Source organism: Pristis pectinata, chromosome 8 (genome assembly GCF_009764475.1).
Source record: "Pristis pectinata isolate sPriPec2 chromosome 8, sPriPec2.1.pri, whole genome shotgun sequence".
Lineage (NCBI taxonomy): Eukaryota > Metazoa > Chordata > Chondrichthyes > Rhinopristiformes > Pristidae > Pristis > Pristis pectinata.
In genome coordinates, this window is record NC_067412.1 from 3,768,335 (window position 1) to 3,782,943 (window position 14,609).

At 52.6% G+C, this 14,609-nt stretch overlaps 1 protein-coding gene across 1 annotated transcript in view; it reads left to right on the top strand.

Annotated features, from left to right (window-relative positions):
- The window catches only part of LOC127573208 (otoancorin-like), an 80,703-nt gene that overhangs the window by 16,167 nt on the left and 49,927 nt on the right, over positions 1-14,609 (top strand). The window contains exons 4-12 of the mRNA XM_052021209.1: positions 975-1,003; positions 1,088-1,118; positions 1,207-1,234; positions 6,310-6,388; positions 7,762-7,905; positions 9,260-9,492; positions 10,074-10,177; positions 10,278-10,384; positions 14,301-14,440. Of these exons, the coding sequence (XP_051877169.1) occupies positions 975-1,003; positions 1,088-1,118; positions 1,207-1,234; positions 6,310-6,388; positions 7,762-7,905; positions 9,260-9,492; positions 10,074-10,177; positions 10,278-10,384; positions 14,301-14,440 (895 nt within the window). The remainder of the gene's footprint in view (positions 1-974; positions 1,004-1,087; positions 1,119-1,206; positions 1,235-6,309; positions 6,389-7,761; positions 7,906-9,259; positions 9,493-10,073; positions 10,178-10,277; positions 10,385-14,300; positions 14,441-14,609) is intronic.

The following is a 14,609-nucleotide window of genomic DNA, read 5'->3' on the forward strand; positions in this document are numbered from 1 at the left end:
TTACACAGTTCAGTTACGTTGAGTTAGTACAGAGTGCATTGAGGTAGTACAGGTGAAAACAATAACAGTACAGAGTAAAGTGTCACAGCTACAGAGAAAGTACAGTGCAATAAGGTGCAAGGTCACAACAAGGTAGATCGTGAGGTCAGAGTCCATCTCATTGTATAAGGGAACTGTTCAATAGTCTTATCTCAGTGGGGTAGAAGCTGTCCTTGAGCCTGGTGGTACGTGCCCTCAGGCTCCTGTATCTTCTACCTGATGGAAGAGGAGAGAAGAGAGAATGTCCCGGATGGGTGGGGTCTTTGATTATGCTGGCTGCTTCACCAAGACAGCGAGAGGTAAAGACAGAGTCCAAGGAGGGGAGGCTGGTGTCCGTGATGCGCTGGGCTGTGTCCACAACTCTCTGTAGTTTTTTGCGGTCCCAGGCAGAGCAGTTGCTATACCAGGCCGTGATGCATCCAGATAGGATGCTTTCTATGGTGCATCGGTAAAAGTTGGTGAGTGTCAAAGGGGACAAACCAAATTTCTTTAGCCTCCTGAGGAAGTAGAGGCACTGGTGAGCTTTCTTGGCCGTGGCATCTACATGGTTAGACCAGGACAGGCAATGTGGGAGATGTGAAATGCAGGGCAGGAGGATGTGCCAGGCAGGTCGGCCTGGGAATGTCCTCCACTTCCAGGGAGAAAAAAAGAGGATAAGTAAACAAGGAATCTGAGCCAATATCACAGACGGACAACTGCAGGGGTGGACACAGGTTCTCGGATTAATTTCATCCAGAAAGATGCACACAGTTGAGTGAGGTGTGGGAATACAAACAGGGCACATAATCTGGGGGGGGGGGGGTTGTGGACCCTCACACCCCACCGTAGTGGGACATCCCATCCTGAACTCACCCTCATCCAGGGACTTACCAAGACACTGTGGATATGTCCACTGCTTGTGGTGTTTCTGCTTTAACCCACTGTTCCTTTTGCAGATCTACCAGGCGAAGTGCGGCAGATTCTGGTTAGTGACAGAATTTTGTTTCAATCTCATCTTCCTCCTCTGTTTGTTACTGTCAGTGTTTTAATCCTGCCTCTTACACTTCAGGATAAATTGTTGGACGGGAAGTACATTGAAGGTAAGATCCTGACGTCTTTGTTTAAGTGTCTGAGGTGCCAATCCTGCACAGCTCCATCCTAGTGAAACTTTTTCTCTCCCTCCCACAGGAACTGTTAAAGCCATTGAACATCTCAGGTATGGCCTTCATCCGATGCCAGCCTGCGTTGCCTTAGCGCCTTGCTCTGCCTCGTGACATCCCAGAATCCTCTCCAGATAATGACTTGCGGTTGCTGATATTCTACGCACAGCAAACTCCCACAAGCAGCACCAACCTGTTTCTGACTGAGGGATAAACGTTGGGGAGAGCTGAGTCATACAGCACAGAAACAGGCCATTTGGCCCATCATGTCCATGCTGACCTTTCTGCCCACTGACACTAATCCCATTTAGAAAGGTACAGCATAGGACATCCTTCCTGTCATGGGGCAACCAGAATTGAATGCAATATTATCTAAGAGCCTCTTAAACACCTCTATCATATCTGCCTCCACCCCCAACCCGGCAGTGCATTCCAGACACCCACCACTCTCTGTGTAAAAAAACTGACCCCGCACATCTCCTTTGAACTTACCCCTCTCACCTTGTGCATGCCCTCTGGTATTAGATATTTCAACCCTGGGGAAAAGATGCCAGCTGAGTACTCTATCTGTGCCTCTGATAAGCTTATAAACCTCTATCAGGTCTCCCCTCAGCCTCTGCCGCTCCAGAGAAGACAACCCAAATTTGTCCAAACTCTCCTTATAGCTCATGCCCTCTAATCCAGGCAGCATCCTGGTGAACCTCGTCTGCACCCTCTCCAAAGCCTCCACACCCTTCCTGTAACGGGGCGACCAGAACTGAATGCAATCCTCCAGATGCGGCCTGACCAGAGTTTTATAAAGCTGCAACGTAACTTCCTGACTCTTGAACTCAGCATCTCAACTAATTAAGGCAAGCGCGCCGTGTGCCTTCTTTACTGCCCTATCGACCTGTGCGGCCACTTTCAGGGAGCTATGGACGTGGACCCCAAGATACCTCTACCTCAACACTGTTAAGGGTCCTGCCATTATTGTCTATACTGGGAACCTTCTATGCCTTGCTTATTTAAGTGCCTACTTAAATGCCTTTCAAATATTGTGATCGTGCCTGTTTGAACACTTGCCTTCGTCGGTCAGAGCATTGAGTACAAGAGTTGGGGCATCATGTTACAGCTGTACAATACATTGGTGAGACCACACTTGGAGTACTGTGCGCAGTTCTGGTCGCTCAGCTATAGGGAGGACTGGGTTCAGAAAAGGTTCACAAGGATGTTACCGGGATTGGAGGGCTTGATTCATAAGGAGAGACTGGACAGGCTGAGACTTTTTCCCCTGGAGCGAAGGAGGCTGAGGGGGGACCTTATAGAGGTTTATAAAATCACGAGGAGTGTAGGTAAGGTGAACGTCACAGCCTTTCTCCAAGTATCTATAACTGTGAGAGGGATCAATAGGTAGATAGTCAACATCTTTCTCCAACCTCTCCTTATAGCACATACCCTCTAATCCAGGCAGCATCCTGGTGAACCTCCCTTGGTGGAGAAGGTGGGAATCAAAAGCCAGAGGGCAGAGGTGTAAGGTGAGAGGGGAAAGGTTTAAAGGGGACCTGAGGGGCAACTTCTTCACACAGAGGGCGGTGGGTATATGGAACGAGCTGCCAGAGGAAGTGGAAGAGACGAGTACAGACAGGAAGTGTTTAGAGGGACACGGGCCAGAGGCGAGGAACTGGGACTAGCTCAGGTAGGCACCTTGGTCTGTGTGGGACAAGTTGGGCTGTATGACTCTATGACTCTATCATCTCTCTCTGTGTAAAAAAAAACTTACCCCTCAAATCCCCTTTAAAGCCCCTCCCTCTCACCTTAAAGCTACGCCCTCTTGTTTTGGATACCCCTATCACAGGGAAAAGATTGTGACCATCTATCCTCTCTATGCCTCTCATCACTGTATATTACTTCAACAGGTCTTCTTTGGAAGTAGTGATGTAGGATTTGAGAGAACAGATTCATATTTCTATATGACGTGGAAAGAGGCCACTTCTGCCCATCTATACTAGCCCTCATAGCCATCCTATTCCCCCACTCATATTCCCTGTAACCTAACCTCCCCCACACACCCATCACTTCCCCCCAGCTTCTACCACTCACCTACACACTTGGGGGGCGGCAATTTACAGCAGCCAGTTAACCCACTGACCCCGCACGTCGCTGGGATGTGGGAGGAAACTGGAGCGCCCGGGGGAAACCCACGGGGTCACAGGGTGAGCGTGCAAACTCCACACAGACAGCGCCGGAGGTCGGGATCGAACCCGGGTCTCTGGAGGTGTGGGGCAGGTCTACAAGTTGTGCGAATGCTCCACCCATGGATGGGAAAGATGGAGCCCGCTGACAGGGTAGCACTCCTGTAGAATTCCCCAAGGAATGTTAACCTGGAGTGCCCTGAGTGGGTCTCGAACATTCTCACCTCCTGGTGAGGTGGAGCCATAGAGCCTCGAGGACGTTTGTTGTGGGAAACAGATCACTGGGATACGCTTGCAGGTTGGGGCTTGAGAGCTGAGACCGGATTGGTGTGCAGTTTCAGGGCTGAGGGATCTTTGCAGTTAATCATAAAAAAACCAGAGGCTCAGGGGTCTCAAGTGAGAGCAGATCATTACTTGTTTAGGGGCAGCTACTGAAATCTGAGGTGATCATAGAATCATAGAACGGTACAGCACAATACAGGCCCTTTGGCCCACAATGTTGTGCCGACCTTTTAAACTCTCCTAAGACTATCTAACCCCTTCCTCCCACAGATCCCTCTATTTTAAATTCCTCCATATGCTTATCTAGTAATCTCTTGAATTTGACCAATGTACCTGCCTGCACCACCGTCCCAGGCAGCGCATTCCATGCTCCAACCACTCTCTGGGTAAAAAAACCTCCCTCTGATATCTCCCTTGAACTTCCCACCCATTACTTTAAAGCCATGCCCTCTTGTATTGAGCATAGGTGCCCTGGGAAAGAGGTGCTGGCTGTCCACTCTATCTATTCCTCTTAATACTTTGTACACCTCTATCATGTCTCCCCTCATCCTCCTCCTCTCCAAAGAGTAAAGCCCTAGCTCCCTTAGTCTCTCCTCATAATCCATACTCTCTAAACCAGGCAGCATCCTGGTAAATCTCCTCTGCACCCTTTCCGATGCTCCCACATCCTTCCGATAATGAGGCAGCCAGAACTGGACACAGTACTCCAAGTGTGGTCTAACCAGAGTTTTGTAGAGCTGCATCATTACCTCGCGGCTCTTAAACTCAATCCCTCGACTTATGAAAGCTAACATCCCATAAGCTTTCTTAACTACCCTATCCACCTGTGAGGCAACTTTCAGGGATCTGTGGATATGAACCCCCAGATCCCTCTGCTCCTCTACACTGCCCAGAATCCTGCCACTAACTTTGTACTCTGCCTTGGAGTTTGTCCTTCCAAAGTGCACCACCTCGCACTTCTCCGGATTGAACTCCATCTGCCACTTCTCAGCCCAGCTCTGCATCCTATCAATGTCCCTCTGCAATCTTCAACAAGGAATTTCTTGATAAGGAATTTTTTCTCAGAGAGGCTGGTGACCCAGGAATTCTCCACCCATGGGGTTGTGGAGGTCGGACCATGAGATGCATTTAAGGCGGAGGTGGTTGAATTTTTGAATGATTGGGAGATTGAGGGTAACGGGGAAGAGGAGGTGAGGCCGGCGTAGATCAGTCACGATCATATTCAATGGTGGTGTAGGATTGAGGGGCCGAGTGGCCAACTTCTATAGTCTTAGAACATTACAACACAGTACAAGCCATACGACATTTTACATGCCAACATTTTATCCTGCTCTAAGATCTATCTAACCCTTCCCTCCCACATAGGCCTCCATTTCTCTATCATCCATGTGACTATCTTGGTGTTTCATGTGTGGCTCCACCAGGAAACACATCCCTCATCGCAACAACTCTGCACTCAAACATCCCAGCTCCCATTGGGAATTTTGACTCACTCCCTGCAGCAAGCAGCACCCCTCCGGCCAGTGTACAGAGCTCTCCCCATCCCTGCTATCAGCTGCCTCTGTTCAATCCCCCCTTCACCTCCTCTGCTCCAAGGAAACATTCCCAGATTCTCCATCTCCCCACACAGCAGAAACCCCTGAAACCATTAGATTACATCCCAAACCACCACCCCCCCGACATTCCTTTGAAAGGATCGCAGATCCTTCTGAAGCTGAGATGCCCAAAATGGGGCATAGTATTAGAACAGACGCCCACGGGCACAGCAGCACAGCGGGTAGTGCTGCTGCCTCGTCTGCTCTAGTTAGATCTGAATCAAGATGCATCACAGCTTGGTACGGCAACTGCTCTGCCCAGGACCGCAAGAAACTGGAGAGAGTTGTGGACACAGCCCAGTCCATCACACAAACCAGCCTCCCCTCCATGGACTCTGTCTACACTTCCCGCTGCCTCGGTAAAGCAGCCAACATAATCAAAGACCCCACCCACCCCGGACATTCTCTCTTCTCCCCCCTCCCATCGGGCAGAAGATACAAAAGCCTGAGAGCACGTACCACCAGGCTCAAGGACAGCTTCTATCCCGCTGTTATAAGACTATTGAACTGACCTCATGTACACTGAAGATGGACTCTTGACCTCACAATCTACTTTGTCGTGGCCCTTGCACCTTACTGTTTGCCTGCACTGCACTTTCTCTGTAACTGTAACACTTTATTCTGCATTCTGTTTTCCTTTGTACTACCTCGATGTACTTATGTACGAAATGATCTGCCTGGATGGCACACAGACAAAAACTTTTCCCCATATCTGGGTGCATGTGACAATAATAAACCAATCACATGACCTTGGGCACTGTCTGTGTGGAGTTTGCACGTTCTCCCTGTGACCGCATGGGTTCCCCTGGGGGCCCACATCCCAACGACGTGCGGGGTCAGTGGGGTAATTGGCCGCTGTAACTCACCCCTGGTGTGTGGGTGAGGGGTGTCAGTTGTCTCCTTCCCAGCAGAGGCCCTGACACCGTGGTGAGGGACACACCTTGCAGCAAAGGCTGGCGAGGGATCTCCGCTGTGGAAGGCTGGAGGGAAGAGACCCATCGCCCCGGTCAAAAACAAACGACCAAAGTCGCCTCTCTGACCACAAGCACGCCTGACGTTAGCCGTGCGTTCCCTGTGTTCCAGGAACCACTCCATTGATGACCACTACGTGGGCGTGCTGAGCTACCTCCAATCCAAGGGCACCAGTCTGCACTCCCTCCAGGTTGGCTCAGCGGGACAGTTGCGCCCTCCCTGTGTGGGTGTTGAATGGGCTGGGACGGCTGGTAGAACTGGGGTGGGAGCTGCTGGTAGTTGTTCTGTTGCGGGGGGGGGGGGGTTGCGGTTGAGCTGGGTGGGAGGCATGACAGCGGGAGGGGTGGGTGTTGGAGGTCCCTCCATTGCTCAAGTGGAGCTGATAGTGCCGGCTCCCCATGATGGGACTTTAAGGGAGGGGTGGAGAAGTCTTTGTTGTGGGGACTGGAGCCAGGGAACAGTGAAGGAACAGTGGGGGTCTCTGAGAGCGGGGCAGAGACCTGGGTCACAGGATGTAGTCTGGCTTTGGAGAGGGTGGGGATGTCTGTCTTGTGGGGGTGGGACAGACCCTGGAGGGTGGGCAGTAGGGAGGAGATGGTCCTCGGAGTTGACCTGCACCTTGGGCAGGGCCCTCCTGTGAGGGTGAGGTGGGTGGGAGCTGAAATGTCAGGTGGGCCCTGGGCTGTGTGGGTGGGGCCTGTCTGTGGGGGTGGGGTCTGGATATATGGGTGTGGTCTATCTGTGGGAGGAGTCTAGCTATGTGGGTGCAGTCTAGCTATGTGGGCGTAGCCTGCCCCTCGGGGTGGAGTCTTGCTGCGTGGGTGGCGTCTGTCCCTGGGGGCAGAGTCATGATGTGTGGGTGGGGCCCTGTCACTGGGAGCGGTCATGGTGTGGGTGGGGTCTGTCGCTAGGGGTGGAGTCTAGCTGTGTGGGTGGGGCCTGTCCCTGGGGGTGGAGTCATGATGTGTGGGTGGGGCCTCTCCCTGGGGGCCTGTGAGTCTGGCTGTGAGGGTGGGTCCTCTGTCCGAGGGCGGAGTCAGGCCATGTGGGGGGCGTGGCCTGTCCCTGTGGGTGATGTCCAGTTGTGTGGGTAGGGCCTGTCCCTGGGGGTGGAGTCTGGTTGTGTGGGTGGGGCCTACCACAGGGGGTGGAGTCTGGCAGTGCAGGGTGTGTCCTCTGGCTGGGGGCAGAGTCGGGCCACGTTGGGGTGCAGCCTGTCTCTGGGGGCGGAGTCTGGCAATGTGGGGTGTGGCCTCTGTCTGGGGGTGGAGTCCGGCCGTGTAGGGGCGTGTCCTGTCTCTGGGGGGCGAGGTTTGGCTGTGTGGGTGGGGCCTACCACTGGGGGCGGAGTCTGGCAGTGCAGGGTGTGGCCTCTGTCTGGGGGTGGAGTCCGGCCGTGTGGGGGCGTGGTCTGTCTCTGGGGGCGGGGGGGGGGTCTGGATCTGCAGGCTGGTAACTGGGCAGAGAGGGCAGTGATACTGGGGGTAACAGGGCGAGGGCCTGACCCAAGGCAGGGCCGAGGTCTGGGAGTCCTTCTGCCTCTCCTGACTTCTCTCCTCCCAGACGTCGTATTCCAACTACTTCACGGGAATCGTCCGACATCCCGGGCAGCTGGCTGCCGAGCTTCGCCAGATGGAGACTGGGATCTTCCTGCTCAGTGTGCGATACCTGTACAGTGACGAGAGTGTCGAGGTTGGTGCCACAGGGGTAGGTTCTCGTTCTCTCCAACCTCCCTCCCCGTTGTAAACCCCTCCGGCCCCTCCGAACTCCGAGATCTCCGTGCTCCGGCTTTCCAGGCATCTGTCATTCCCATCCCTCTCCCTTTCCTCCGCCTGGGCTCCGAGGCCGGGAATCCTGACCGAAAATGGGATCCGTCCATCCGACTGGAAGTCTGAGACCAGTAGTGCAGCACAGCGATCGCGGCTGGGACCATTGTGGTCTATAAACGAGGCAGCAGGAGGCACGGGAGCAACAGCAGTGAAAGGATACACAGGGAAGGAGAACCAGAGGAGCACGGATGTCTCAGAGATCCCCAGGGCCGGATCTGAACGTAGGAAGTTTGCGGATGAGGTGAAAATTAGTGGTGTTGTGGACAGTGAGGAAGGTTGTCCAAGGCTACAGTGGGACATAGATCAGGTGAAAAATTGGGCAGAGCGTTGGCAGGTGGAATTTAATCCCAACGAGTGTGAGATGGTACCCCATTTTGGGAAGCCAAATAGAGGTAGGACCTATCCAGTACTGGTAGGGCGCTGAGGGACGTTGATGGACATTCTGGCCTTCATCAGTCAGGGCATTGAGTATAGGAGCTGGGAGGTTACATCGCAGTTGTACAAGTCGCTGGTGAGGCCGCACTTGGAGTACTGTGTCCAGTTCTGGTCATCCTGTTAGAGGAAAGACGTAGTTAAACTGAGTGCAGAGAAGATTTACGAGGATGTTAGAAACATAGAAAACCTACAGCACAATTCAGGCCCTTCGGCCCACAAAGCTGTGCCGATCATGTCCCTACCTTAGAAATTACTAGGCTTACCCATAGCCCTCTATTTTTCTCAGCTCCCTGTACCGATCCAAAAGTCTCTTAAAAGACCCTATCGTATCAGCCTCCACCACCGTTGCCGGCAGCCCGTTCCCCGCACTCGCCACTCTCTGAGTAAAAAACTTACCCCTGATGTCTCCTCTGTACCGACTCCCCAGCACCTTAAACCTGTAATGTTGCTGGAATTCAAGGGCCTGGGTTACAGGGAGAGGTTGGGCAGGCTGGGACTTTATTCCTTGGAGTGGAGGAGACTGAGGGGTGACTTTACAGAGATGTATGAGGGGCATCTACAGGGTGAATGCACCCAGTCTTTTTCCCAGGGGAAAGGGAGTCAAAAGCTCGAGGGCAGAGGTTTAAGGTGAGAAAACCCTCTCGCCCTCTCTTGTGTTCACGCCTTTCTTTTTTCTCTTGTTTGTTTTTTTTCTTTCCTTCTCTTCCTCCCTTTGCTTTTATTTCATTTTCTCTCTCTCTCTCTCTCTCTCTCTCTCTCTCTTTTATCTCCCTGCCCACCTCGCTTCATCTTCCCAGCTCGAGTTTGCAACCATTGACTTCAAGGAGATCCGGGAGTCGATTCTGGAATCGCCGGGTGGCAGTCGCAGTCTGTTTGTTACGGTCTGGGAGAGGTGTTTACCGCGAGCCGGCTCCCCCCAGTGCCTGGAGCTGCTCACCAAGGCCCTGCGACTCTCCTCAGCTGCCTACCTGCAGCCAGACCTGGTGGTCGACATGCCCCAGAACCTTCCTGAGGAGACCTTCAAGAACATGTGAGCCCGCCTCTCAGTGTTACACCTCCCGGCGTCTTGTTGCACGGAAGGTTTGGGGGGTTTTGTTTCTCCTGCTGAGGTCCGTCACTCCCCCTGTGGCCGCGGGGAGGGGGAGAGTGATCTGGGCTCTTCAACCATGTTGACAGCACATTAACCTGCCCTCTGAGGCAGGGCTCCTGTGTCGGGCTGTGGTGTTTGGATGAAGTGTCCCTGCCCGCCCCATGACACAGGGCAGTGAGTGGACCCTCTGTGGCCAGGTCACTGCACAGGACACAGGGTGGATCTGCTCTGGGCTCGCTGGGTCGGACATGCAGCGGGGCAGCAGAGAGGAGCACAGACCGTCCCCCTTCCCCAGTGGGACAGCTGGACAGCTGCCTGCCCCAAACTCTCCTGGACCCTGGGCACACGCGTGCACACACCCACACACACACCCACACACACACCCACACACACCCACACCCACATGCCAGTTTTCATTGAGGTATGTAGCTGTGTGAAAGGCACCATATAACTGCAGTGGTTGTTGCCCTGTCTATTGCCGTCTGTGTGTGTGACCAATGCCCCCTCTCTGACTCCCTCAGAACGGCCGTGTTTAAGGAACTGTACGACGACATGACTGCCCGTAGCCAGAGGGCCATCTACGAGTGGATCAGGCAGATCCTGCGGAGACCTGACAGGCAGCCCGGTAGGTGATGCGGGACCCCCGTGGCCAGACCCTCAGACCACCGGTGTCAAGGGAAAGGCCACTGGCACCTTGAACAATGTTTGGTTTTCCCCCAAAACAGGAGGGAGCGGGGGAGCATCGTGGATCGTGGCTGAGAACCTGTGGTTCCTGGGGAGATTCGTGGTCCATCTCCCTCCCGAGGAGATCCAGAAGATCAGCCTCAACGAGGTGAGTCTGCCTCACTCACCTTCTCTCTCCTCCCCAGGGCAGGGAGCGGGATTGATGGGCCGAGTGGCCTCTCTCTGCTTGAGGCCATCTCAAATTTTAGAACATAGAACCTAGAACAGTACAGCACAGGAACAGGCCCTTCGGCCCACAATGTGGTGCTGAAATAATCAAGCTAATGACACCTAATCTCTTCTGCCTGCACAAGGTCCATATCCCTCCACTCTCTGCACATCCACGTGCCCATCAAAGAGCCTCTTAAACCTCTCAATCGTATCTGCCTCCACGCCCATCCTTGGCAGCACATTCCAGGCACCCACTGCTCTCTCTACCCCACACATCTCCTTTGAACTTTCCCCCTCTCACCTTAAATGCATGCCCTCTAGTATTAGATATTTCGATCCTAGAAAAAGGTACCGACTGTCTACGCTACGCCTCTCCTAATTTTGTAAGCCTCTATCAGGTCTCCCCTCAGCCTCTGATGCTCCAGAGAAAATAACCTAAGTTTGTCCGACCTCTCCTTATAGCTCATGCCCTCTAATCCAGGCAGCATCCTGGTGAACCTCTTCTGCACCCTCTCCAAAGCCTCCACATCCTTCCTGTGATGGGGCGAACAGAACTGCTCGCAGTCTTCCAAGTGCGGCCTAACCAAGGTTTTATACAGCTGTAACATGACTTCCTGACTCTTATACTCAGTGCCCCGACCAATGAAGGCAAACACGCCACATACCTTCTTTACCACCCTATCTACTTCGGTGGCCACTCTCAGGGAGCTATGGACTTGGACGCTGTCTTGTTTATTTGAGAAGTTCCTTTAACCGTTCCCTAATATCCTGTTAGTAATTGAATCATAGCACAGAAACAGGCCCTTTGGCCCACCCTGTCCATGCTAACCATCTTATACTGGTCTGTAGCCTTCTACCAAGTGCCTGTCAGTGTCAGCGAGAGTTTTGGTTCCCGAGCACTTACACAGCAGAATCACTCCTTGGAACTACACCAATCATTGGAGGATGGCAGAGTGGCGCGGCAGGTAGGGCCGCTGCCTCATGGTGCCACAGACCCAGGTTCGATCCTGACCTCGGGTGCTGTCTGTGTGGAGTTTGCACGTTCTCCCTGAGACTGCCTGAATTCCCTCTGGATCTAGGACCCAATGGGGGGGGGGGTGGGGGGTGGCAGTTTAGAAGGGAAAGAGTTCGGCAGTGGGTGGGTGTAAAGCAGAGGGGAGTTTAAAATCCCATCATGGGAGCCGTAAGTTTAAAGTAACTCAGTAAAACTGGAATGAAAAACTAGTCTCAGTAATGGTGACCACGTCGTGTTGTAAGAACATCAGAGGTAGTCCACTCGGCCCCACAAACTGTGCTGTACCATCATGGCTGATCTGCCTCATCTCCTCTTCTGTGCCAGTACCACAACACCCTCAGTTCCCCGATCTCTCAGAAGTTTATCCATCTCCCTCTTTCAATCCCCCAGTGATCCAGTCTCCACATCTCTCCAGGGGAGGGAATTCCCGGGATTCCACCATTGTAGGGAGGGAAACGGACAGATGCCTCCATTCCCCTCCACAGATCTACTTCCTCAGGAGGCTAAAGAAATTTGGTTTGTCCCCTTTGACTCTCACCAGCTTTTACCGATGCACCATAGAAAGCATCCTATCTGGATGTATCACGGCTTGGTACGGCAACTGCACTGCCCAAGATCACAAGAAGCTGCAGAGAGTTATGGACACAGTCCAGCGCGTCACGGACACCAGCCTCCACTTCTCGGATTCTCTGTCTTTACCTCTCACTGTCTTGGTGAAGCAGCCAGCAATAATCAAAGACCCCACCCACCCGGGTCATTCTCTCTTCTCTCCTCTCCCATCAGGTAGAAGATACAGGAGCCTGAGGGCACGTACCACCAGACTTAAGGACAGCTTCTACCCCACTGTGATAAGACTATTGAACAGTTCCCTTATACAATGAGATGGACTCTGACCTCACGATCTACCTTGTTGTGACCTTGCACCTTATTGCACTGCACTTTCTCTGTAGCTGTGACACTTTACTCTGTACTGTTATTGTTTTTACCTGTACTACCTCAATGCACTCTGTACTAACTCAATGTAACTGCACTGTGTAATGAATTGATCTGTACAGTTGGTATGCAAGACAAGTTTTTCACTGTACAAGTGACAATAATAAACCAATAATACCAGATGCTGCTCAACCCACTGAGTTCCTCTGGCAGCTTGTGCGTCACTCCAGGGTCCAATATCTGCCATCTCCGGTGTCTCCAGTTCACCACCTGGTTCACTGGTGTCCTTCGGTGAGGGGATCTGTCGTCCTCATCCACATGTTACCTGCCCTGTGATTGGCTCAGCCGGCCCCTGAACTGACAGAAATAATACCAGCCCCCTAAATGGATGGCCACACCCTCCAGATTTGCTGGTCCATGACCTGCCTCCCTAGGGATATTCATCCTGTGTCAGTGCAGGTAGGGACCAAGAAGCCCCAGTTGTTCCTGCAGAGCAGCCCAGGTTCAAGTTGGAGAAACTCCCAGAGGATGAGTCCCTTGGATAATCGGGAACATGGCATTGTGACTGGCAGGGATCCAGGGGCAGGTAGAGGAGGAGACTCCCGTTCAATGTGAACGGCAGGGCCCTGGGGAGTGTTGTAGAACAGAGGGAGTTCAGGGAGATGGTTCCCTGAATGTGGTCACAGGTAGACTGGGTGGTGAAGAGGGTGTTTGGCACACTGGCCTTCATCAGTCAGGGCACTGAGTATAGAAGTTGGGAGGTCATGGTGCTGTTGTACAGGACGCTGGTGAGGCTGCACTTGGAGCATTGTGTTCAGTTTTGGTTGCCCTGCTATAGGAAAAATGTTATTAAACTGGAAAGAGTGCAGAAAGGATTTACAAGGATGTTGCTGGGACTTGAGGGACTGAGTTATAGGGAGAGGTTGGACAGGCTAGGACTTTTTTCCTTGGAGACTGCGAAGTGATCTTCTAGAGGTGTATAAAATCATGAGAGGCACAGACAGGTCTTTTTCCCAGGGTTGGGGAATCAAGAAATAGAGGGCACAGGTTTAAGCCGAGAGGGGAAAGATTTAATATGAACCTGAGGGGCAGCTTTTTAGACAGAAGGCAGTCCGTATGTGGAATGAGCTGCCAGAGGAAGTGGTTGAGGCAGGTACAATAACAACTTTTAAAAGACAGCTGGACAGGTACATGGATAGGAAAGGTTTAGGAGGTTATGGGCCAAACATAGAACACTACAACACAGTACAGGCCCTTTGGCCCACAATGTTGTGCCGACATTTTATCCTGCTCTAAGATCTATCTAACCCTTCCCTCCCACATAGCCCCCCATTTCTCTATCATCCATGTGTCTATCTAAGAGTTTCTTAAATGCCCCTAACGTATCTACCCCCACAACCTCTGCCCGCAGTGCGTTCCATGCACCCACCACTCTCTGTGTAAAAAAACTTACCCCTGACATCCCCCTTATACCTTCCTCCAATCACCTTAAAATTATGTCCCCTTGTGTTAGCCATTGTAGCCCTGGGAAAAAGTCTCTGACTGTCCACTCGATCTATGCCTCTTATCATCTTGTTCACCTCTATCAAGTCACCTCTCATCCTTCTCTCCAAAGAGAAAAGCCCTAGCTCGCTCAACCTATCCTCATATGATATGCTCTCCAATCCAGGCAGCATCCCAGTAAGTCTCCTCTGCATCCTGGCAAATGCTGGTAAATGGGACTATCTTGGATGGGGCATCTTGGTCAGTATGGACCAGTTGGGTTGAAGGGCCTGCTTCTCTATGACTCTATAGGGAGGGCGCTATCTCCCAGGGAAGTGTTTGAAGGTTGCACTGAAGCCACTGAAACAGTCCTGCGTTCGCCAGTCCCTCCCGCGTTAAGCTGTGTGTCATTTTCCAAACCCAGATTCGAATCTTCATCAATTACGACAACGCCACGAAGCAGCTGGACTCGGTGTACGACATCACGCCGGGAACTGCCAGAGCCTTCCAGGAAAGGATCAATGCCAGTGGCTTCAATATGGCCAACACCTCGACGGTGTACAGGTGAACCACAGCTCATCCCTGGGACACGCTCCTCTCCTCAGCCCTTCCCCAAGCCCACCCCCCTCCCCCCCCTGCACTTGCCTCTTCTGTTAAGACCTCACCAGCACTGAAATAGAAGCTAGTGTGGGTGTCAGTGTACGTAGTCAATCACACATGTCCCAAACCTATG